Below are 24,022 nucleotides of genomic sequence, written 5' to 3'. Positions count from 1 at the left end.
TGGAGCACAAGTCTGATGAGGAGCAGCTGAGGGAGCTGGGGGGGCTCAGCCTGGAGAAAAGGAGGCTCAGAGGGACCTTTTCACTCTCTACAACTCCCTGACAGGAGGGTGCAGCCAGGTGGGGGTCGGGCTCTGCTCCCAGGAAACCAGCGACAGAGAGAATACGGTCTTAAGCTGTGACAGAAGAGGTTTGGGTCGCACATTGGGAAGAATTTCTTCACAGAAAGTGTGATTAGACGTTGGAATGGGCTGCCCGGGGAGGTGGTGGAGTCACTGTCCTTGGAGGTATTTAAGGAAAGTCTGGACGTGGCACTCAGTGCCATGGTCTGGTTGACAAACTGGTGTTCGGTCATAAATCAGACTCGACGATCTCAGCGGTCTTTTCCGACCAAATCCATTCTGTGAGCCGGCAGCACCGGCGGCTCAGGGTCAGGCCCGGGCCGCGTCGCCAGCCCCGGTTCCCCGGAGCTCCGCCCCCGCCCGGCGCGTCCGGACCCTGCAGCGATGGCGGCGGGGCTGTGCCGGCTGCGGAGGCACCTCACGGCCGCCTTCAGCAGCGCCGCGACCGCGGGAGCCGGGCAGGCCCCGCCGGCGGAGCCGCTGACGGAGCTGCGGCAGGCGGGGGGCGTGCGGTGAGCGGGGGCGCCGGGGGCTCCGGGACGCGGCCGCGTTCGGAGCTCGGTGACCGTAACCCCGCTGTGTCTCACGGGTTTTGCAGCACCATCGTCCTGAACAACCCGCGGCGGCGGAACGCGCTGTCGCTGCCCATGCTGCAGAGCCTGCGGCGGGACCTGCTGCACGACGTCAAGAGCCGGGAGCTCCGCGTCATCGTCATCGCGGGTAGGGCGGCACCCGGCCGGGCGGGCGCGGGGCACACACCGGGGAACGCGGAGCTGAAACCCCAGCCTCGGTCCGAATTACAGGAAACGGGGCGGAAAGGGAGCTGCGTGTTTCCCTAATGCTCCCGTGGTCTCCTGGGGCTGCCGGCCCCCGGCAGACCTCCCTGTCACGCTGATCCTGTGTACTCACCCCAGCTTCCCCGCTCCTGTACTTAGTTCCTCATTCGTAACACAGCATTAGCGACTGACTTGGGGTTTGTTATGCTTTTGATTTTGGCCGACATGTCTAAGTATTAACACGTTTCAAAATGTCAGCATTTCAGTTGGGCTATGGGGGTGTTTACACTCGGTGAGTTGCTTCCCTTTGTAAAAACAATCGGCAGGTTAGGGTTGAGTGGTTTAAAACTGTACTTAAAGAATACTTTAAACAGAAAAAAGTCAAACAAAAGTTCTAAAAGTTAGCGAAGTAAAGCATTTAACATTCCCAGAAAGGGGTTTTGTGCAGGAACGGGCAGAGCTAGGATGACATTTGTTGCCTTCGTTCACAGGTATAGGCTGTAGTAAAAACCAGGGTTTCTGCCAGTCGGGTGCTCTGTTTCCCTACTCTGAGCCAGGATCAGCCTCGTTGTCGTTGCCAATGGTTTGTCAGAACTATTTTTAAAACACTCCAGTGAAGGAGAGACCGTAGTATCAATACCACAGACACCCATAACCCACGGATGTAAAACAGCCTCTCTCAGAGCCTGTTAGTTTCCTTCCATTTATGTATTAACCTGTAGAGTCCTTAAAGATCATGAAACTTGAGCTGTACTTAAACCATCTTTTTTTCATCTGCTATTTTAAGATAATCTTCCTCTGCCTCCCTCCCAAACATCTCAGAGGAATTGGTTTGTTAATTTAGGATGATGCTGTTTCCTATACATAGGGAAAAACTGTGTGTGTAAGGGCACACACACACGAGTGGAAGTGAGCTGATTTCACAGGGGTGAGTTTAAATATACATATTCCTCATTTCAAACAGCAGTGACAAATTTTGCGAAACACTGAAGGTTCTCCTTTGGGAAGACAGTGCTCTGGGAGTTTGTGAGCACAATTGTGTTTGGTTTTTTAGAAATTGCATGTTCTTGTTTATTTCTAATTCCCCTGCTGAATAAAGTGCAAAAGAAGAAATTTCAAGAAAATAAAAGATTCCTCAGCAAACACTTTGGGCCTTTAACACAGACTTTGCCCTGAATTCTTCAATGAGGTTCAAATGCAGATGTAGTTAATCTCCAGATATATATTGCCAACCCCATGAGCTGACTGATGTTAATTGTGTGGTTATTTCTGGATAGGTTGTGTCTCAATAATCTGATCCATAAGAAATCCATAGGTGAGGTTTGGTCTGCATAGGTGTAGCTGGAAATGTCACATCCATACAAATATCTGAGAAGTTCTGAGGGATTGAAAAGCATCACATTGGTTCATTCTAATGGCAGCTATTCTCAGGACAAAGGAAAACTGTTGTAAAGATTGTGTACCTGTATAGAGTGTTCTGATCTTAGCAAATCCAAAGCTTAGTTCCACAGAAACCTCCTCTATTGCTGCCCAAACCCTGGACATACTTTTGGGGGGTTCTCTGGATGTCAGTTTAGCAGTGGAGAAAACACCCAACAACCCTTCTGGTTCTCCTGTAGCAGAATAGCCTTTTTTCTTTCTTTTTCCATTGTGACCTACAACACCATGGCAGAAAAAATATTGATGCTTATTTAGCAAAAGTTAATAATTAATTCTGGGTACAATAAATAGGGACTAAGTGTATTTATCAGTCTGAGAGCAGAGCCCTCCAACCTTGCTCCAGCTGACAAGTTATCGTTGTAGCGAGGAGCTGTTTTGAATGTCCTTACACAAAACTGGGCTCAAAGGTGTGAAGTGCATTATTTCTAACTGAGTTAAGTGGAATGGAAGTAAAATGAGATCTTGAAAAGTGATAATGGGTGTTATTGTGCTTAAATGTTGCACTGCAGCAATTTAAAGTTACCAGAAAACCCAGAAGGTAATCTTTTGGAATTTTGTTTACAACTCCCTCCCCAAACTTCTTTTTGAACATTGACATGTCATTGACATCCCTTTAGCTGGGATGTTGATACACTGCTACCCCTGGTTTCTTCATTAATTCAGACTGACTTTTCCTGAAATTCTTTGCAGCTGAAGGACCTGTATTTTGTTCGGGCCATGATTTAAAGGAACTGTCAAGTGAAGATGATGTGAAGCATCATTCTCAAGTATTTGAATTATGTGCAGAGGTAAGCAGTTCTTCTTGAGTGCCTCTGCCTTTGCCTGGTGTTAAGAGCAAGCATTGGTTTAAGGAGGGACAGCATTGGTCCTCTGCTTGCTAAAGCAGAGACTGTTCCTACAGATTCCTTCAGATTCCTTGATTTTTACTGCCCTGCTATTTTAGTGCCTGATTCTGGTGAAATTAATGTTTTCCCTGGATTTCTTTACATGTAAATAGAAGGGCTAGAACACAAATGTGCATATCTCCAACAATGTGCAGAGTCAGGGTATGTTCCTAATTGAGTCAGTGTTCCTTGCAGCTGAGTATTTGGGCAATGTCTTTCCTAGAAGTCTAGGGATAACCACCTTCAAATCACTTGTGATCAAATGTTCCTTCCCAGCATTTAGTTAAAAGCTCAGGATCAGCCTATACATCAAGTAGACAATGTGAAAGTAAGATCTGATTCATTGGTTCTCCAAGTTCTTGTTAAAGACTCAGGTCAGGGAGGTGGGGAAGTTAAAGTGAACCCTGGAGCATTTGGAGAGAATGGCAAAATCCCTTTTGATTGTGGTGGTGCTAGAATTTGACCCCTGATCCCGCTCAGTGTGACAACAGAAAGTCCTTTGAAGCCTTTAGTTCTAGTTCCTCCAGTACTAATGATCTCTAAGACATTGCCAAGCCCATATTTAAGGAATGCTGTAAATGCCATGTGTGAAAGCTACAGCTGAAGGGCCCTTCGTCATCTGTTCATCAGAAAGGAGCCAAGATCCAACAGTTTGGGGGGTTTTTGATGAATAGAGAGGAAGGTACTTCTGATGGCTTCCCAAACAGGATCGGGTCTTCCTGAATTTCCGTACTGACCACTGTCTTTTGTGCATGCAGGTTATGACTTTAATCCAGAAACTTCCAGTGCCAGTGATTGCCAAAGTAAACGGCTTGGCTACAGCAGCAGGCTGCCAGCTCGTGGCAAGCTGTGACATCGCGGTGGCAAGTGAGAAATCTCAGTTTGCTACTCCTGGAGTAAACATTGGGCTGTTCTGCTCCACACCAGCTGTGGCCTTGGGCAGATCTCTTCCAAGGAAGGTAGGCTTCCTTCCCAGATACTCTTTGTAATTTTGCAAGAAGTAGATTCCCTTGTTGGAAGTTTTAGTTCCATTTCCTGAACTTTATTTTCCTGCGGTACAACATTCAAAGTACTTTATTTCAAAAGGCATCTCCATAACTCTTTGGACTGGGAAAAATAATAAAGGGTGAATTCTGTTTAGGAAAGGCAGCTTCCTACTGATGTGATTCCAAGCAGCACGAGCTCGTCCCAGCTGCCCACCAGCTCAGCAGTCCCTTTCCTTTCCAACAGACAGCTTGGGGCTTTAGCCAATGATGTTCTCCCCTGAGGAGGAAACCCCTGCAAGTTCAGGATAACAGTCCCACCGAGGCATCAATTCTTGCCAGGCAGTGACATTTCACTGCCAGCAGGATCTGCCTGGCTGTAGATCAAGATGCTTTAAATAGCACCTAAAACCCTCCTATACTGTCTTCCTGTTTTATGTCCTACTGATTGTGGCTGCACATCTCTCTGTACATAAAAAACAGTACAATCTGTAAAGCTTCCATAACTGAGAAAAGAAATTTTAAGTTCTGATCCAATTGGATTCATGCAGACAGACAGCCCAAGCCCAGCAGGGCTTTGCTGAGATGCAGTGACTGAACTGCCCAGATCCCATTGCTGGATAAGAGCTTCAGCTTGAAATTTCCCATCTGCAGGGACATCCTGTTCAAATAGAGCCCATGGGGGATTTCTCCAAGTGTGCTCTTGTGTGCAGTTGTAGCTGCTTCTGAATTAGTATTTCTGGGCTGTAGGATCACCTTTCTAAAATGTGTGGGATATACTTTTCTCTGTGCCACTTTTCAAAGCAGTAAGAACATTCCCTACAGTTCCCAGGACTGATGATTTTTACCTTTTAACAAAAGAAGTGTTGCCATTGTTTGTAGCAGAGCAAAGATGCTAATGAGGATAATCAGCTCTTATGATTCAGGCATTGGTCAATTGCATCATGAGTCTTAGAAAACCATCTTTATTGATACATAACATTGAATAGTCACTGAGTATTTGGGGGATTTTTTAGTTTCAAACCTCAAGCACCAGATGCTGAAAGCAGCAGGAGACTGAAATAATGTGGCTATAAAAAGTACATATTTAAAACCACTCATACTAAACTTAAAACTAGGACAGGTGTTTTCAAAAACCGCACATACGCCCAGCTTAAAATACCAAGTTCAGTCATTTGACATTGCAGATGATCCACCTCTCTCTTAATTTGTACAGCAATCACCAGAGATCGTGGGCTTTTGAAGAGAAACCCAGAGGTGTCAGCCTAGGACAGCTGGAATCAGCAGGCAGGCTTGAAGAGATCAGCTTTAGACCAGTCCTTCTCTTTGCTGAGACCTCTTAACAGGTCCTTGGCAGTTCAAAAGACCAAAAGATTTAAATCATTTGTGAAAAGACTGACTTGAAGGAGGAGGCTGAAATACCCCAAACAAAGCAAAGCACTAAGGCAGTTAGGTTGATTTAACACAGTATTCTTTCTTGTTCAGGTGGCACTGGAGATGCTTTTCACTGGTGAACCTCTTTCTGCCCAAGAAGCATTAATGCACGGGCTCGTCAGCAAGGTGGTACCAGAAGACAAGCTGGAAGAGGAGACCATGAAAATCTCTCAGAAGATATGTGAAAGCAGCAAATCTGTCCTGGCCTTGGGGAAAGCCACCTTTTACAGACAGATAACCCAGGACCTCGACACTGCCTACAAAATGACTACTAAGGTCATGGTAGATAATTTGACTTTGAGAGATGGGCAGGAAGGTATCGAAGCCTTTGTTCAGAAGCGTAAGCCTGTCTGGTCACACTCTCAGGAGAAGAAATGAGCCCTGTCTCTAAACAAACCTTAGCTATGCTTTATGATTCTTCACGTAGTTGCCTTTGGGAACCATATTTTTGTTCTTACTAAAAGTTAAATTTCTCTTCTCATATATGCCAGACACAATAAATTTACTCTAAGTATGTAATAAATGTTAAGAAAATTCAAAGACAATGGTTTTTCTGAGCAGTGAATTTAATCTGTGGTTTTAGAAGTAACTGTGCTGCAAAAATCAGTTTAAGGTGTCTCAGGTTGCATAGGGAGTCACAGGGACTGAGAGAGAGCTCAGATCACCCTGTTCAGAACCTCCCCCCTGTAGTTCTGGATGGGAATTGCTATGTATTGTTATTAATAGAGAATTGAAGGGCTTGGACACATTCCAGAGATGATGGTAGTACGTATCATAATGGATATGTTAGTTGGGAAGTCCATCCTTGTTCTCATAGCTGGGCTTTTACCAGCACTGGAGCAATTCAGCCACGGATTTACAGACTTGACAACCTCCAACAAAAGGGATTCAGCTGCTCCCCTGGGTAATCAGTTACAACCCTCCAGGTTAATTTTTTATTAATGTCCAATCTGAGCCTTGAAGCAGCACTTTCTGGCCATTACCCCTTGTTACATTATTTGGCATTATTGAGAAAGTTTAGCTCCATTATCTCTGTAACTCTATTCAAGCAGTCACAGGCTACAGTTTCACCATACTTAGACTTCTCTGTGCCAGACTGCACAGGCCCTGCTTCCTCCACCCTCCCTGTAGGTCATGTTCTCTGGGTAACCAGTTTGGCACCCCTCCAGTGGACCAATTCCAGTTTATCCACATCCCTTTTGTACTGGTTGTGCCAAAACTGGACTGTATCCTAAATATGGCCTCACCAGAGCTGAGCAGAGAAGAGCAAAATAGCCTTCCATGTGCTGGTCTGTGAGTAGTGCTCAGTGTGTGTTTGGTCTGCTCTGTGACAAGAGTGCACTGCTGGTTTGGATTCAGCCAGGCATCCCCTGTGAGCCCATTTCCAGCAGGAATGTGCCCTGCCAGTCCACTCCTTCCTGTACTGGTATCTTGTACTGGTTATTCTTCCCAGGTGAAGAAACTTGCATTTCTCCTTAGATCATGGTTGGTTTGGATTGAAGCCAGGCCATTTGGGGTGTCAGCCATGGCCCCAGTTTTGCAGAACCTGCAGATTTGCTGAGGATGTGTTATTGATGACAATACAAAGGAGCCTTAGTATCAATCCATGGTGATCAACATGGGATGACCTCCCAGCAAACACGTTTTTTCTGAAGTTCCACATAGCCAAATCATGAGGGCTCATCCATCTCATCCTTAAATAGACACCTAAGCCAGACCATGTGAATCACAGTATGGATGGGCCTTTTTTCTTTGTTGACAGTAGAAGCAGCCTAAAGTGCTTGATGCAGACTCAAATGTCTTAAGTTAGATCAAATTAATCCTACCTATGGCTACTAAAACTCCAAATGTAGAAGTATCATTTATACATACACAGCCCCACAAAGCAAGTCCCTTTTCCATCTACAGGTTCAAAAGAACGAAATTTTCATTTCTGCTGCAAGTTTTAATTTTAAGAATGGAAACTTAAATTCACCATTAAACTGTTTCCATAGAAATGTGAAAAATGTGTATCCTTGGCACTAGTTGCTTTAAAAATACAAACTTTAATTGTCACCACCAGGAAAGGTGGGTAAGTTTTTTACAAACTCACGTAGTTTATATAGGTTAGAAACTGTTCTGCACAATTAAGAGATGGAAGAGTTAAATCTGGAGCCCAGTAACCTTCATCATGTCCTTTCCAATGCAGTAAGATGCTGCACTTAGACTCTGTTCCCACACGCTGCTCTAAAAGCATTAGGAAGAGTAAATTGTTTTAAAAAATATTTATATTTAATGGCTGTCTTGAAACTACTCAGCAAATCTCAACTGGCTCTTTTGTTCCAGGCTTTTAGAAATGAGTACATTATCTGATTGTTGCAGAACAGTGCCCTTTTCAGCTAACTGCACTAATAAAATGGTTTCACTGGCCATCTAAAACCATGAGTGACAGTTTAGATGAGCACATTCTTTCAGATATTTAGAAATTCTGCAGTTGATTGCCATCTACACAAGATAGGGTTTGGCATTATTATTAATTCCATTCAGATCTTAAAGAGAAAAAATATTTTTGTTTTAACTCAGTTTTCACAGTATTTAAATAATTATGCAATTATAAAATCGTAGGATTATCCTAGAATGGTTTGGGTTGAAAGGGACCTTAAAGACCATCTAATTCCAATCTCATGGCAGAGACACCTTCCACTAGACCAGGTTGCTCAGAGCCCCATCCAGCCTGGCCTTGAACACTTCCAGTGATGGGGCAGGCACAGCTTCTCTGGGCAACCTGTGCCAGTGCCTCACCACCCTCAAATTAAAGAATTTCTTCATAATAGAATAGAATAGAATAGAATAGAATAGAATATAAACCTATCCTCTCTTTCAGTTTCAAACCACTCTGCCTTGTCCTGTCACTAGTGCTTTTGTAATTAGCAATCATCGGTTCTAAAAATGTTGGCATCCCCAGGAACATTTCCCTCTTGCTTGAACCACTAGACAGAAAAGGTTCAGAAGGTTTTAAAACATCCTCACACTGGCCTCTGAAGACTGAAAAAACAACTTAATTTTTCATTTCTGTCTTGCATGGGCTTTTTATTTTGCCCACATCTGCCCTTATTGTTTCATTTAATGGATTTACAGGCTATTCCTGGGAAACAGAGCAGTTCCAGAGTTGTTAATTAAGTACTACAGTCAAGAAACAGCAAACCAAATGATAGATGGGGAGCCTTACCACCATGGTTATCTGCTGCCTGAGGGAAGAGTTTATCCCAAGATAGCAAGGAGCCTATCCCTTGTCACCCCCTCCATTTTTATTAAAGAATCTCTCTGCAGCAAAGTCTGCCAGGTAATTAGCCTAGTTTCAAGCCATCCTAACAGCATGTGGCTCTGGAAACTAAGTACAACTCCAACTGCATACAGCCTCTAGGATACAGCTTATCCTTGGAAATGACCAACATTTTCCATCCATATATACAGGAACAGCTGGAAAGGAAACCAGTCATGATATGCAAGGAAGGAATTGCCAGTTTGAATAGAATGAAGGGGACTGCCTCAGAGTCCATGGAGGCCTTAGAGGAATGGCTTTGAGCCTCTACCTGGAAATTTTAGAAAAGATACATAAGCAAAATCTAGAGGATATGATCATATCACTTGTGATATAGCTTCAGGCTCCCCTCATGAACAGGGCAAATGAAAAGCCAGTGAGCAGTGACAAATAACACATGGCACAAGGTGATTCCGAGTTCATGGACCAGGCAATGACCTGCCTCACCACAGCACTTGGGGAATATGTACTGAAGGTAGAGTTAAACAGAGGATTTGGGTAATGGGCAAGGTATTTATACCCTCTGTGCTCCACAGAGCCCAAGAACAGTTTGTATAAGCTTTTATATAAACTGCATGCAGTTTCCTTGAGGCCACCCAACCCAGAATTCAGCAGCCTGCATAAGAATTAGTTTTGGGTTGGTTTGAAGTAATCTCCTGTAGCTGTGGAAGAGAGAGCTTGAAAATACGTCCTACAAAGGCCCAAAAAGCTGGACATAGTTAACATTAAAAATGCATGACTACCTCATTGGCAGGAGTCAGCACCAGAGTTTTTACCATCTAGCTCATGATTTCTGAGCATTTGGATGGCAGCACCGTGTCCTTCACAGAATTGCCTCTGGGTAATTCCTGTATTGCCATTCCTGTATTGCAGATGGGGAAATTGAGACCAAATGTGCTGTGCCTGAGGTCTCACAGTGAGCCCGTGGCCCTGTAGCAGTGGCACTCGGAATGCTGACACCTGCTCCTTGTATTTCTTCAGCAACAAAGTTTTCAGTAAAATCAGCAGAAATGCAGGATGACGGCATGCCCTGAAGTGACTGCAAAGGCTTCTGAACAGGAATTACGAGCTACTGCATCAAAGGCCTCTTGCTTGACATTTATTGGCTTTTTGATGAATGTTGGGGTAATTCTACTGTCAACAGTTTCTCATTAGGAGCCTGGCAATGTACTTTCTGACCATTATCTTTCTCAATATCACACTGGGTTGCTACAAAGAGCAGAGATTTTATGTAAAACCCATCTATCTCTGTAGCTGCAAACTTTTCTAATAATTCTACATTTAAATAATCTCATGGAAATGCTGGCTGCCTTATCTGAGAAATAAGGAGACTAGACAAATGGTTAAATTTCCATGAAGACCTAAAGCTATCGGACAAATCTCATACTGCAACAAGTAGGATTATTTGTCTTGATTCCACTGGCATTGCACCTCAATTATACTAATTCTGAATTTCACTGCTGAATAATGCATTCCCATCCTGCTTTACACTTGCAAAGGAAGGAGGAAACCTTCAGAGCTGCACCTTACACTCTCCGCAGTATGATGTACCATCTCCTTGCTGCTTATGGTCAATATTAGGAATTATTTTTGTCAAAACCATAGATTTTCTGAAAAGAAAATAGTAGAAATATACTACTAATACCACTGTGTATTTGGAAAGGGGAAAAGAGTTCATTCAACTTTGATGTGCCCAAGTGTAGTAATTTTCATACAATGAGTTTTAAAACTTATTTTAAATATTGGTATCCTGGAGTCATGATAGTGGGAACATCACAGGGCTATTGTATATTTTATTGATTATGGTTGTTATAGACAAAGAAATTAAAACAGAACCAGATATTAAAATAACTAATGGAATTTGTACTACTAAAATGGGTTTGATTCATGACTAATGTTTACAGCTACTTAATATGAGATACTAACTTTCCCTCCTTGAGGTAGGATGATATTTTCAGCCTGCCAAAACCAAGACTTGTAATGCTCTGGAGTTAACTGAAAATAAACTTTCCCACCAACTCTTTAACCTCACTTCCATGGCAGTGCAGACTAACCTGTTGGATTGAACATGGATTTAGGTATTGATCTCATCCACCATTTCTGCTGTGGGAACATCCCCTCCCAGGAAGGCAGCACAGGTATGGATGGCAGTGTCTGAGTCTGTCACTTGGCCCGTTAGAGCCCTGTCAGGAGCTCTGATGTAATAGGCCATGTCTGGGGGAGCAGAAGCAGCTCTGCTTCCTGAAGGAGTTTTTAAGGACACATTCCCTGCAATAAGGGAATGTTGACATTCAGGCTGCCTCAGCTGCTGATGACAGAGAAGGTGTGAGGTTTTCCAAAGTGGCGCTCAGGTTTTATTCCAGACCTGTCCTCCTATAAACAATTACAGTGGATGAAATCATGTTTGGAAAGATGGGTGATGTTTTCCCTGTCAACTCTGCCCTGCCAGCATCAAGGATAATGTGATATATATACCTGCTTTGGTCTTCTCCACTTCCTGGCCCAAAATCATTCTCAGCGTAGACAGGGAGTGATGCTTCTGGAAAGAAACAATAAAGAATTAGTAAATCATATATAGAACACAGGGGAAAGGAAAAAGGAAATGAATATATGAAGTAATTCTCCTAATGTGGTCTTCAGTCTAGATAAGAATATTTTGTTTCTTGTACCTGTTTAATGAAATACACCCTTCATGCCAATAGAACTTTATCATCTGTTGTTTAAGGGAGGTAATCCTATAACAAAAATCCCTATTCTGAGGGTTAGGATATTGTATAAATATAGACATGGTGAATAATTCTGAGTTAATCTCCCTTCTCTTTCAAGACCTCACTAGTGTGCTTTTTCTTTTTTTGTTTGTTGATTTGGTTTTGAGACCTCAGTGTGAAGTCAGAACTCTTATTCTGGTTTTCTCTCTCCCTCATTGGGGGTTAATTTTGTTTTAATGAATGCTGAGATTCTTACATGACTGAAGTACTCATTCTTACATGGGTCCACAAATCTGAGACATAACAGATGAAAGAGCAGTGTAATGAAAGAATTTAGCTCTCTGAAAGAAGGCCCTGCAGGAGAAACACTGAGGTGCTCTCCAGAGCACCCACACAGAGGACTGGAAAACTGACCTAATTTACCCCTTTTTCATTGGGAACATGCAAGGATGATCAGCCTCTTATTCATTAGCCTGAGATTATTATTAATTATCAATATTATTACTTATTTTTATAGTTGCTATAATTCATGCTATAGTCTGTTAAATAAAATGACAGCACTAAAGTTCAGGAATTTAGATTTTGATATCTCCTCCCCACAAATGGACTTGGAAACTGGTCCGAATCACTGAAATCAGAAGCCTTTGATGCTTGAAATGGGGAATAGCATTTGTCTGGCAGCAAGAGAAAACTTTATCCTTTTACAGAGCCTATGAAAAAACACTTAGTCCCTACCATGTACTCATCACAGTAAAGTGGAAGTTGTCAAAGATAAAAGTCCTTTTTCTTTGCTGTCTGTGGATGTTCCTGTAAGCTTTTAGTCTTTTTCCACATGAGCATTTATTCAGAGCAAGCAGCCCAAGAATATTTCCATTGACAGCCTGAAATCTTTATGAGGTACTGGATGGTTGAAATACAACATCAATTTATTCAGCACTCACAACGAACCCAAACAGTGAATTTACCACAGGAAAAGTCGGTAAAGAGCTCAGTAGCAGTTCATAGGCTAAAAAAAACCTGTTAAAATGTCCTAGACCTTTCTGTCCCATTCACTATAATATTTAAATATATTTCTATAAGTAATTTTTTAGATAATTCTGAAACATAAATAAAAAGAATAAAAGATTTTAAATCCCTGGACTAAAAAAAACCCCCAACAACAATAAAACAGACAAAACAAAACCAAAACAAATAAACCCTGATTCACTTCCTGGCTTTCTCACAAAACTCCACTATGACCTTGGGCAAACTGGCAGAGGCAGAAATGTGACTGTTCAGTCCAACCTTCTGTTTATCACAGGTCATTGCTTCTGCCTGCTTTACCCCCAAACAACATAAGAATTGCAGCTTTGGTTGAGCTAAGGAGTTGTCTAACCTTGTGATGAAAAAAAGTTCAAAATAAAAAAAAGAAGATGCTAACAGTGTGATCCATTCTCCTTGCAGTCAGGACTTGTGGTTTATTTCTGCTTTGAATTAATCTGACTTCCAGGCGGAGTACCAGAGCTTCATTTTGTGGGCTCAGGTAGACCTTTTAGTATCTCAGTGACTTACAGGTAAAATGGGACTGATCATTGAATTTTTTTCACTATGTTTTATTTGAGTTGTCCCTGTACACCACAAACTCTACAGGGGAAATTTAGCTCTCACTCCCTGTACACGTCATGCCTTGCACAACAGCTTATAGTGGACTTGGCTTTGATGCAGAGTGATTGATATGTGATTGATTGATTGACTGATGTGTAGCATCTAAATTACAACAGTGAGAAAAGACAAAAGAAAAATCAACCAATAAATACTAAAAATCTCTGTGTGAGGGAGGATCCCTTCAGTTTTCCGCAGATCCCCGGAACCCCTCGTTCGCCGTGGAGCAGAGAACCCTCCCTCTGCAGTGAGGGCACCGAACTGTCGGCAGAGGGCAGTGGCAGCTCACAGCTTGAAGCGGCTCCCGGGACCCGCGCCAGGCCGGTGCTGCCAGCCTTGTTTTTCTCCTGGACTGCTCCCAGGGAATGAGCCCCTGCTTTATTCCGAACAGCACGTGTGAAAAAGTACCCCCGGAGCCCCGCAAGTCAGGGGTCTAAGCTTTCTTCTTCTACTTTCCCTGCCCTTGCATCCTCACTGATTACAGTGGAGGACCAGTTGCAATCTGATTCAAGATAGACAACTCGGTACCAAATTCCAGGGAGATCTTTGGAAGCAAGAGGAGACCCTGTTCTGCTTTAAGGAATACACCTGTGAGAAATACAGCTGTGTCTCAGGAGCTGGACCATTCAGCTGAGCACAGTTTGGGAAAGCCTGGCTGTTCTGGCTTTCCTGGGGAGTCTTAATTTTAGATCCAAATGGGTCTGTGTAGATTGGTAAGAGGTTCTGGAGGGAACACGTGATTCGGAAAGGCCTTCCAAGGAGGCTGTGTCAGCAAGCAAGGTGGAAGAGGTGAGTGAACTGTGACAATCCTTCATGCCTCAGGCTTTCAGGAAGAGGATCCAGAGGATGGGCCTCCCATCCAGAACTCAGCCAGCCAGAATGTCAGTGCTGTCTCCCTCACCCACCTTAACAGGTGAACTAAGTGGCACCATCTCTTCTCGCCGTGATTCAGTTTCCCCAGATGTAAAGGAAGTTTTAAAGTTCTGTGTGACACACTAAAAGCAGTGAATGATAAGAATTAATCAACTGTGCTACTCACTAGCTAGTTCATCATTAGTTATGAACTAATGTGCTTGTCACTGCTGGCCCAGAGTCTGCTGGCCAGAGAAAAAACTGCTGCAGGTGTTAGTCCAGATGGACTGTAAATGCCAAGGCACAGCAGGAGCTGTTGAAAGATAAAAATATTCTCTCAAGTCTTCTCCCAGCAGGAACAATATTCCAATTGTAATGCAGATACCCTACTGAGTCATTCCATCCCTTAGGCCAGGTGAGCACCCTGCAAGAGTCTGTGAAGGTAATCATTACACTGTTGTGAATATGAAGGAGTACAAATGCCAGGTGTCTCTATCTGAGCCTCAGTTTTACTCCTGGCTTCATGAAAAGTAAGAGAGCATGACCGCCTATCATGATACTCTCATTAATTGGAATTTCAGAGAACACTGGTTTATCAGCTGATTCTCCCCAAATTCCCATACAGTAGAAGAAGGATAGAGAGCACATGCACTGTTCAAAGCCACCACAGTGAGGGAAATCTACAACTTCAGACACCAAAAGAGCCGGTACAGTGGGCTGTGCTGGAGCAGCAGAGGAATTCAAATAAACAACATTGAACGACCAGCTGTGGAATGCAGTGAACCCAGCCAGGTCAACAAGAACACCGATAAGGTGGCAAGTGGGGTCCAGCCCAGGCCAAACCTGCAGGAGCCCTTGGCAATGGGGTACAGGTTATGCCAGCTTTGTGCCCAGCAGCTTCTGGACGACTCTCACCAGTGGACTGAGTGGAAGATGTAATTTAATTGCTTTGCCAGTTTTCACTACAAAGGCTCCACTCAGACTAGTCAGTCGTGATTCAACACCTTTTCCATCAGACAGCCTCAGCCCTGCTGTGCAGGTGTGCTCCCACAGAGCCAGGACAGAGGTGACCTGTGCTCTTGGCTTTGTTTTCCTCTCTGCCGCTTTTGAGCTTTCCCTGACTGGGAGAAGCTGGTTCAGGCAGGAGCCATTTCAGACTGTGGCCATCTGTAGCCACAGATATTGAACCACCACCAGTAACATCCCTAAAAGCAAACAACTGAAACTTTGGAACAAAAAGCAAATGTTACCTCAGAGTGATAAGTAGCAATAACAACAGACCTGGCAAGACAGTATTTTAAGCCAAAAATGTGCTAAATAAATACTTTTGCAGCCTGTTTTGAATCTTTTCTTCAAAGAAGTTAAAGTGATTGTTTTAGGAAAAAAGGTACAAAACATCCGTTTTAAGCAAAGGGGGTTTTTTCTTCTTAATTACAAACAAATTTTAAAAGGTTTAAATGAAAGTTTATGCAAGCATTTCCATATAAATAAAAAAAAAAAAAACCACCACTCTTTCATGTGGACAGAGAGTTCCTGTTAAGGCAGTGGTTGGTTGCATGGAGGATGCAAAAATAGCTGGTAATGTAAGTGTATATGGGATGCCATTAAGAAATCAAGTGCTAATGAGACTGCTTGGGACTGAATCACGACTGCCTGTGGCTATTCCATGACAGCTCTTCCAGGAGGTGTCTCCAGCAGCCATGAGTCAGATCCCTGCCTCTGCAGGAAACTCCCTACAGAGAAGCTGCCAGGTATGTCCTTAAAGGCAAAGGAACCAGGGTCTTCCCAGGTTTGAGCTCTCCCAACTGCAAGAACAGGTCACAGAGGCAGCTTGGAGTGAGCATGGATAACAGCAGCCTGAGAAATCTCTGTGCACTGGCATGAACAGGAACCAGCAGCATTGTAAAGGTACAACAGATGGCTGTGAGCCAGGTGTGTTCCTGTTGGTCCTTGAATTGATGTTGGCTCTGACACTCTTGTGATCTTGAACACAGGCCTAGAGGACAGACTCTTCACTGCCTGAATTAAAATCTTGCCCTCGGTTACCCTAGGCAAAGTTAACGACTATAATTTATTAAAAGGTCTATAATGACTAGTTAAATGATGTTGAAAATGGTAGTTGCATGCACACAAGTTACAAAATGTCCTGACAAACAAAATGTTTGCACTGTACTTGCTTTCAAATGGAGCATAGCAGTTAAAAGTCATCCATTTGTCACCTTTGGGGGGCCAAGAACAATATATTAACTATATACATTTGCATCTACCGTACACATCCAGGTGCCCTATACTGTTCTGTTTGTTGGTACCTCAAATGCAACTGTGTGATGGTTTCCTTCCCATGATCTGCATTCCACAGACTTCACAAGGACAGCACCTACAGTGGAGTCTGCATGGTAAGCACCAAGTGAACCCACTGTGAACAACCTCTCTCACAGCTGTGTCTCTCTAGCAATGTGCTCTCAGTGAAGCAGCACCCTTCCTTGTGAGAACCAGGAAAGTATCCATAGGCAGTACCTCCCAAGAGGCAGGGCTGGTGAGAGAGGAAGGGATTCATGCACAGGTGACCTCACCTCTTCTGTGTGTACTGATGTTATTCATAAAACACTTTCATAGCTACTAAAGAAAAGCTTGGTATTACAGACCGGCAATGTTTCTTTGGTATTTAGCACTTGCAAGGGACCCTGCATGGCTGAAACTCAAAAAAGCCTCCAACATTCAAATTATTTTCTCCTGTTCCCAGGGTCATTCTCTCTCACTACCCTGTTGCAAATCTCCTGATATCCTGTCTCTGAAGCTCAGGTCACCAGCCAAAAATGATATCCAAGCCCAAAGCTAATTGTCTAAGCTCCTTCTATAGTTATAAAGAGGAAGAAAAGCTTCAAAAGATGAAAACACCTGAAATGATGAGGGGTACAGAGCTGCCTGCCCACAGCTTGTAGGGAACGGATGTCTCAGAGCCCTTGACCCTCATCAGGGAACTACTCAGGAGCTGGAGCCTGACATGTTGTCCTGAGCATAGGAATATTTTCAAGAGTAGAAACAGACTGATGAAATCCATAGAAGTTTTTAGAATATTTTTTTCATGTTATTTGCACTTATATGTATGACTTTGCATTTATTTAAGGGCTTGAATATTGCTCTTATCTTGATATAAGGCTTATTTGGTTACTTCTTTTTTTCCTAGGCTGGGGAGGCCTCTCCCATTCCAGTTTGAGAGGTACACATGGTAGCAGTGTCCTGACCTCAGAACAGACCTGTTAGTGCAAGATGTGGTACTGGTTGTCCCACTGCTTCTTCCATCTGTCTTTGCACAGCATCAAGGAGGAAAAGGGAAAAAAACAGCAGTAACAGATGTGCTTTCATTCCTCACTTTCAAGGGTGAGATTTCCTTTTTATGGAGAGATGTCTCAAATTATTTACTATTGGAGCCTGATATTTTTAATAGCACCTTCTTCCACCAAAGAGCAAGTTATTCTGTAAAAAAGCCAGTTCTTTGCCTCTGCCAGCTGCATGCAAGTACAAAATTACAAAGCACTCACTTAGATGAAGTGAATACTTCATTAAACAATTAAGCAATAAGGCAGAACAAAGGCTGTGGTTTCCAGGCCTTGTTCTGTAATTGTATCCTAGAGCATTAGGAGAACCAGTGCTCAAACACAGGGGTGCAATTTAGGTTAGGATTATCCTCTAATAGCCTTGTCCTGTGGGATTAAGGGATTGCCACAATGGGGAATTATTTTATCCATCAATGGCAATGTAAAATGCATGATTTGTCCCTGAAGATCTGGAGGTGAGGATTCCCATCCCTCTTTCCTCCTTTCATCTTCTTGTAATGCCTTGAGTAGAAGCTTTTATCTCTGATTTCACTTTCTGAACCATGAAGGGTATTCCCCAGTCCAGTTTTTATGGAGGTACAGTCTCAGAACCCAAGTTCACAAGTAAATATCCCAAACACACTGTGGACACTCTGAGCTTGAGGGACGCTGAGGATGGAAAATGTGTGAGCCAGTCTGTTGGACAAGGTTAAGTTTGTGCTGAAGTTTTCTATTCACCTCATATGCAGCCACTGGACTTCCATGGAAAACTGAGAGGCTCCTGAAGAGATAAGGCATAAGCGGGTTTCGATGGCTGATAAACAGAGACTGTTTGGATTGCAGATGGAATTTAAATGTCTAAAGTCCATCCACATTCTGCTACAGAAGTCTAAACCCCTTTCCTGGTCTAGTAAAGGCCTGATTCAGCTCATAATTAAATTACTGGGATTTGTTCTACTGACTTGAAGTTGACCCTGGGCAGAGGCCACAGCCCCACTAGAATCCCTTTCCAGAATATCCTGGATGACAGTGGCAAGTCCTTCCCTCAAACATGATCTACAGGGAACCCCTCAATCCTGCTCTCCTCCTCCATAAACCATTCAGTCCTGCTGAAACAGAGCTCAAATGCAAAATACAGCTCGCTGTATCACAGGACACCCTGTCCTTGGGAACTGGAATTAAGATCATCCAGGCACATATCACGGGCCAATGGAATACCATTAGAAGAATTAACTTTCAGTTCTAAGAGAAATCAAACCAGAAATTAAAAAATAAAAAAGAAAAAGAAAGTGTAAATAAAAGAAAAAGAAAAAAGCACAAACCACAAAACCCCACAGCAATTTAAAAAGGTTATTAATTAAAAACAGGTTTATTTCCAAGTATATGTATTTTATGTTCTCTTGGAATAAATAATTTTCTATATTTCTTTGATTCTAGTTGCACTTCTCCCCTTTGGAAATAATAGGATTGATATTTAATTCAATTCAGTGACATATGTCTCCATTCCCCACAGGAAAATAAGTTACATTAATTTTAAACTCACTGACACTGGAAAATAACCAGTTGTTTATACTCATTGGGAGTATGGGAGAACAAACTTATCATTAAATGTCAGAAAACATATGTTTTAAATAGCAGAAGCCAAAGAACAGCTATTAAAATCAAGCCACTTTTAACCAGATACTGCAACACCATTAGAAAGCTGTCCCACCCCCCTCTAAACAAAACACAGGAAAAGGGAAGTATTTGCTCTCAGAGTAGGATCTGCTGAAGGAAAAGATGAAAGATTAGATCTGACAGAGGATTTAGGAGCCGAAACTAGAATTTAAATGAAAGTGAGGTACTAAGTGCCAAAAATACACCCCAGCTTCCCTTTCTCTCCCCCCAGGTGAACTGCAGACAAAGCCTGAAGGCAGCACAACTCATTAGGGAACAACTTCTTCCTCTGCAGCCTTCTCCTAGTACCTGCAAATCTTGTCTCACCAGTGAGGTGCACTAACACGAGAGGAGAGGAGAGGAGAGGAGAGGAGAGGAGAGGAGAGGAGAGGAGAGGAGAGGAGAGGAATCAGGTCCGACTTCCTAGGCAACTCTCTAGTATGCCTATGAGATCAAGCAAGGAAGAGGAACATGGCTTCATGGAGAGAAGGCAGTAGGAAACCACAAAGGCAACAGAGAGAGTTCTGCGGAACAAGGGTAGGTCCCAAGGCATGGGTGGGGTGGGGGTGATGGTGGGAGAGGCAGAAGGGATTGGGGACAGTGAGCTGGCCTCTGCAGTGCCGGGAGGAGATAAGGTACCAAAGAGGGAGGGGGCAGCTGGGAATCTGGGTATCCAGAAGGGAGAAGGAAGACTGTGAAGGTTGGTTGGAGAGATGTTAATAACCACAGCTCGTGATGCCTCCAGCTCTGCTTCTGTACAGGGAAAGAACCGCACTGCCCACAGCAGCCTCAGGGCCATTTCTCAATTAATTTATAACACAAGCTGGAAATTAGATATTCTTCTGGCTTAATCACAAACAGGGCTAAATGCTACAGGCGTTCCTAAAGAGTACATAATAAAGACTGTCTCTGCTCTCCACAGATCCTATCTCGACTATTTTTCACAGCAAGTGACGGTATCTCAAGTGCTTGTCTAGGAAGTGCCCACCTAGAAGACTCCATTGTCTCTGAACTGCCAGGCTGTTCAAACTCAACACACACATACCCTGATTACCCAGGGGAGGGATGGAAGTTGCCCTATGCAGCTCAGAAATATTCCTGTCCCTACAGCAGTGGATCTGCTTTCAGAGCTGTCTCCCTCAGCCTAAAGTTTTTGTCCCACAGCAGTTCAAACCAAATGCAAAAACATCTGGGTAAAAAAAAAGAGATACAAGCACCTCCCAAAATGATCACTGAATCATAGAACAGCCCAGGCTGGAAGCGACCTCAAAACATCATCAAGTCCAGTCTCTCATGGAGAAGGGAGCCTTAATGAGATTATGTAGCACCCTGTCCAGTCACATACTGAAAACCTCCAGTTCTACCTGGTTCCTTGGGGAGTTTGTTCCAGTGAGTGACTGTTCTCACCATAGAAGATGTTTGTCATATGAAGATGAAACCTCTCCTTGAGCAATTTGTACTCATTGCCACTTGTCTTCTCCATGTGGCTCCTTGAGGAGAGCCTCCACTCCCCTTGTCGTAACCCTTTAAGTGCTGGAATACTGTGATAAGGTCCCCCAAAGTCTTCTCCAAGGAGAGAAGACCTAACTCGTTCTTTTTTCACAGGGCAGGCTCTCCAGCCTTTTGATCATCTTGGTGACCCTTCTTTGGAACCTCTCCAGACTGACTGTGCCTTGAATTGCATAGACCAGGACCAAACAGAGTACTCCAGGTGTGGCCTGGCCTCTAATGGGTTTTTGGGTTATGTTGTCCCAGGTGCAGGATCTTGCCTCTTGTCTAGTTAAATAAACCTCATACAGTTCTTACTAGTGCACTCTTCCAGCCCATCCAGGTGTCTCTGCAAGATCGCTGTCATTTCTCACATGTCCACCTCACCACCCAGTTTAGTGTCATCAGCAAACCTGGGGAGTGAGCATTCAATCTTGCCCTGTTTGTTTTCAGCTGTTTCACTAGGCCAACCTGCCTGACCACAAAACAAAAGCCACAGAGTTGGCAGGAGGGAGACAGCAAGTGACATCTGGGCTGGGATATCTGACTGCTACTGAGTCACAGGCAAAGCCCCAAGTTTTGGTTACTGTAAGTTTATCTCATTGCTTGGAAATGCATTCTGCCAGCTAGGCACTGAAAAGCAAGGAGTGCTGTGACACTGAAGCTTTCCTTTGGCTCTGGCTGGAAGTGCCCTGCCAAAAAAAGGAAGTGGTCAATCACGGGGAAGAGCTGTATGAATCAGTCCTGGAACACATTTCGTGTGGGATTACTGATTGTAAACAATAATAGTGACCTGCTGTTGGTACAGTACTTTGTACAACAAGCCATGCTCTTGTCTGGAGGTTTCCTATGGCCACTCTTATGCAAATAACAAGTCATGATAATACCATGTTTATCACAACACTAAGTCAACCATAATGACTGTAAACGTAACCTGACCTTCACTTTGGCTAAACCCTATTTCTTTCATGGTTATCTCATATCTCAGTGCATATTTATTTCCCTACTTTGTCTATCTGTTGCCTGTTCTTTTACTTTACATACACTGCCTCGCACAAGGGGCTCTGAACTTTAACTGTAGAGCTTTCTAAGCCTACTGAAATTCAAGTAAATTACAGATAGCTTCCCATCAGTCTATGTTTTCTTTCTGACTGCTCAGTTCTACCAATTCTTATCAAATCCAGGCCACATACAGAGAAAAAGAAAAGACAGACCCAAAATGAAAACTATTTGTGAAAAAGTCCAAAACAGGTGAATAAAATCCTCTTTGATCACAGTTGTTTAGTTCAGTTTGTCTACTCTCAGCTATTTGCAGTAGCAAATACAGGGAGCACATTCTGTGAGAAGAAACATGAATTTTGGCCTGTAACACAAGGCAGAGGAGTCAGATTGGCAAGAGGAGTTTTATAAACATGGGCTTGTTCTCGCAGCTCTGTTTTGGGCAGCATTACCAGTGTACTGACACTGACAGCTGGATGTGTCACCCTCCACTGATGCTGGAGTATGATAGAAGAAATTAGAAACGCGCATAAAATACCGTTTTTGCTACATTAAGTAGCAACCAGAAATGTCAGTATCACATGTTAATTAATGATTAATGCTGGAGGAAGGAGATGCATACCTCACATATTTTTAAACTGGTATAACAAGTTTTCACCGAGCAGAGGAGGGAAGTTCTCTATAATACACAGTAATGGGCTGTGTACTTGGAACTGTGCTCCATAAATTTCCCCACCTTCAGGACAGAATGTGTCAACACACAGTGTCAACACAGTCCTAGAATAAACTCGGTGCCAGGATTAGCAATCAGTAATGTTGAAGAACGAGGAAAGAGGGAAAAAACATACAAATGATGATCAAAAGGAAAAAAATTATTTTGGACACACCTGGGGTAGAAAAACGTTGATAGGGCACATTTTTAATGTGAGACTACATCTGATATTACAAGGTGATGAGAGTATATCGAGAAATAAAGAAAATAACACTGTGGAGCTGATAAAGCCCTGGAACTGTAAAATCTTCCTCAGTGTGATGTCCTACTTATTAAGGAGAATTTTAGCTCAGGCAGGTTGAATTAGCATATAATACATTGAAGTTATCTAACATTCCACCTTGTTGAATCTCAAAGCACTCTCCATCTGTGTATTGATGTTCCCACACTGGAAATTGGTAAAGTACACATTTGCCTTTAATTCTTGAATTAAATGTTCCCAGAACAGAGATGCACTCCTTAGCTGGGGTGTCCATGCTATATGCTGTAGACACCACTCCCACTTTGCTCTTTGATGAAATAAGGAAATTTCCTCTCCTGTGCTGTTGTGTAACAGTTGTTACACAGGACAGGCATGTGATCCTGTATCAAGTTGTTGCCAGAGCCAAGAATAAAAGAGAAAGGTGGGATTCATTTAGCCTAACATCAGCAAACTCAAAACTTGTCCCCCAGTCAAGAGAGACACATAGGACTCTGGTCAGGCTTCACCGCTACAACAACTAGAGACATGTTTCCTCACAATGTGATTTGTCCAACCTGACCTAGTGGAAAGTGGAAATTCGCTTTCTCTCTTGGCTGTAGAATGACCAAACAGCTTAGATTAGGCACCAGCTTTAACATAACCAAAAATTACATAAGGTAAATATCTTCTTAGAGTCTCAATCATTTGCTTTCCTCCTGGACACTGCTCCTGTAGCTTTGGAGAATACTTGAAAAAAAAGTTATAGACTAGGATTGGCCTTACCTTGTTGACCCTCACTGATCCACCTTGCACAGCTCCCCCTTCCCTGTTCTGTTACACCATTTATTTGGGTAGGGTCACATCTTTTTGAAACATTTCCATCTTCCATACTTTGAGGAACTTCTTGCTTTAGGAATATTTCAGCCACCACAGCATGGGTGAAAAATAATGATTTCTGAGAGCAGCTTGAAATTTTTATAGCATAATATAAGTCAAACTGTCAATTTGCTGGCTGCCGTGGCCTTGCACAATGAAGGAGGGAGAGGACACGATCACCTGATAAATACTTGTGAGTATGACGATATATTAGTAATAAATAAGAGTACAAATAAGCAATATTTGTTATTGAGCTGTTAAATATATGGGTGGCACAGATTAACAAGGCATGCAAACCTTTTCTCCACTGAGGAAGCAGACTCAGGCAGTTGTGACAGTAGCTTTTTCTCTTCTTTTACCTTCACCATTTCTCAGTAGTTTAGTGGAGGGACAAGCCCCTCAGATACCAGATCCAACATAATTTATGCCCCATAGAACAGTTTGGGTTATAAGAAGGCCTTGAAGACCATCCGATTCCAACCCCCTGCGACAGGCAAGGGCACCTTCAACTAGCCCAGGTTGCTCAGAGCCCCATCCAGCCTGGCCTTGAACACTTCCACGGATGGGGCATTCACAACTTCCCTGGGCATTATT

The 24,022-nt window shown here is 43.2% G+C and overlaps 1 protein-coding gene across 1 annotated transcript; it reads left to right on the top strand.

Annotated features, from left to right (window-relative positions):
- Window positions 1–364: 364 nt before the first annotated feature.
- Window positions 365–6,177, top strand: LOC121673341 (enoyl-CoA hydratase domain-containing protein 3, mitochondrial-like). The gene is made up of 5 exons (XM_042046565.1): window positions 365–632; window positions 719–840; window positions 3,027–3,124; window positions 3,979–4,179; window positions 5,689–6,177. Exons 1-5 carry the CDS (start codon window positions 505–507, stop codon window positions 6,013–6,015), a joined length of 876 nt encoding a protein of 291 aa, XP_041902499.1. The 5' UTR covers window positions 365–504; the 3' UTR covers window positions 6,016–6,177.
- Window positions 6,178–24,022: the final 17,845 nt, after the last annotated feature.

The sequence above is a fragment of the Corvus kubaryi genome, unplaced genomic scaffold, assembly GCF_017639235.1.
Source record: "Corvus kubaryi isolate FWS band 111438036 unplaced genomic scaffold, C.kubaryi_AGA036_p1.0 65360, whole genome shotgun sequence".
Lineage (NCBI taxonomy): Eukaryota > Metazoa > Chordata > Aves > Passeriformes > Corvidae > Corvus > Corvus kubaryi.
This window is presented reverse-complemented; position numbering and strand designations above follow the sequence as displayed.

Excerpts from the sequence above, each read along its gene's own strand:
- LOC121673341 (XM_042046565.1), top strand. The coding sequence starts at position 505 with ATGGCGGCGGGGCTGTGCCGGCTGCGGAGGCACCTCACGGCCGCCTTC. Across the intron at positions 841-3,026 it reads CCGCGTCATCGTCATCGCGG|CTGAAGGACCTGTATTTTGT; the intron begins GTAGGGCGGCAC and ends AATTCTTTGCAG. Across the intron at positions 3,125-3,978 it reads TATTTGAATTATGTGCAGAG|GTTATGACTTTAATCCAGAA; the intron begins GTAAGCAGTTCT and ends TTGTGCATGCAG.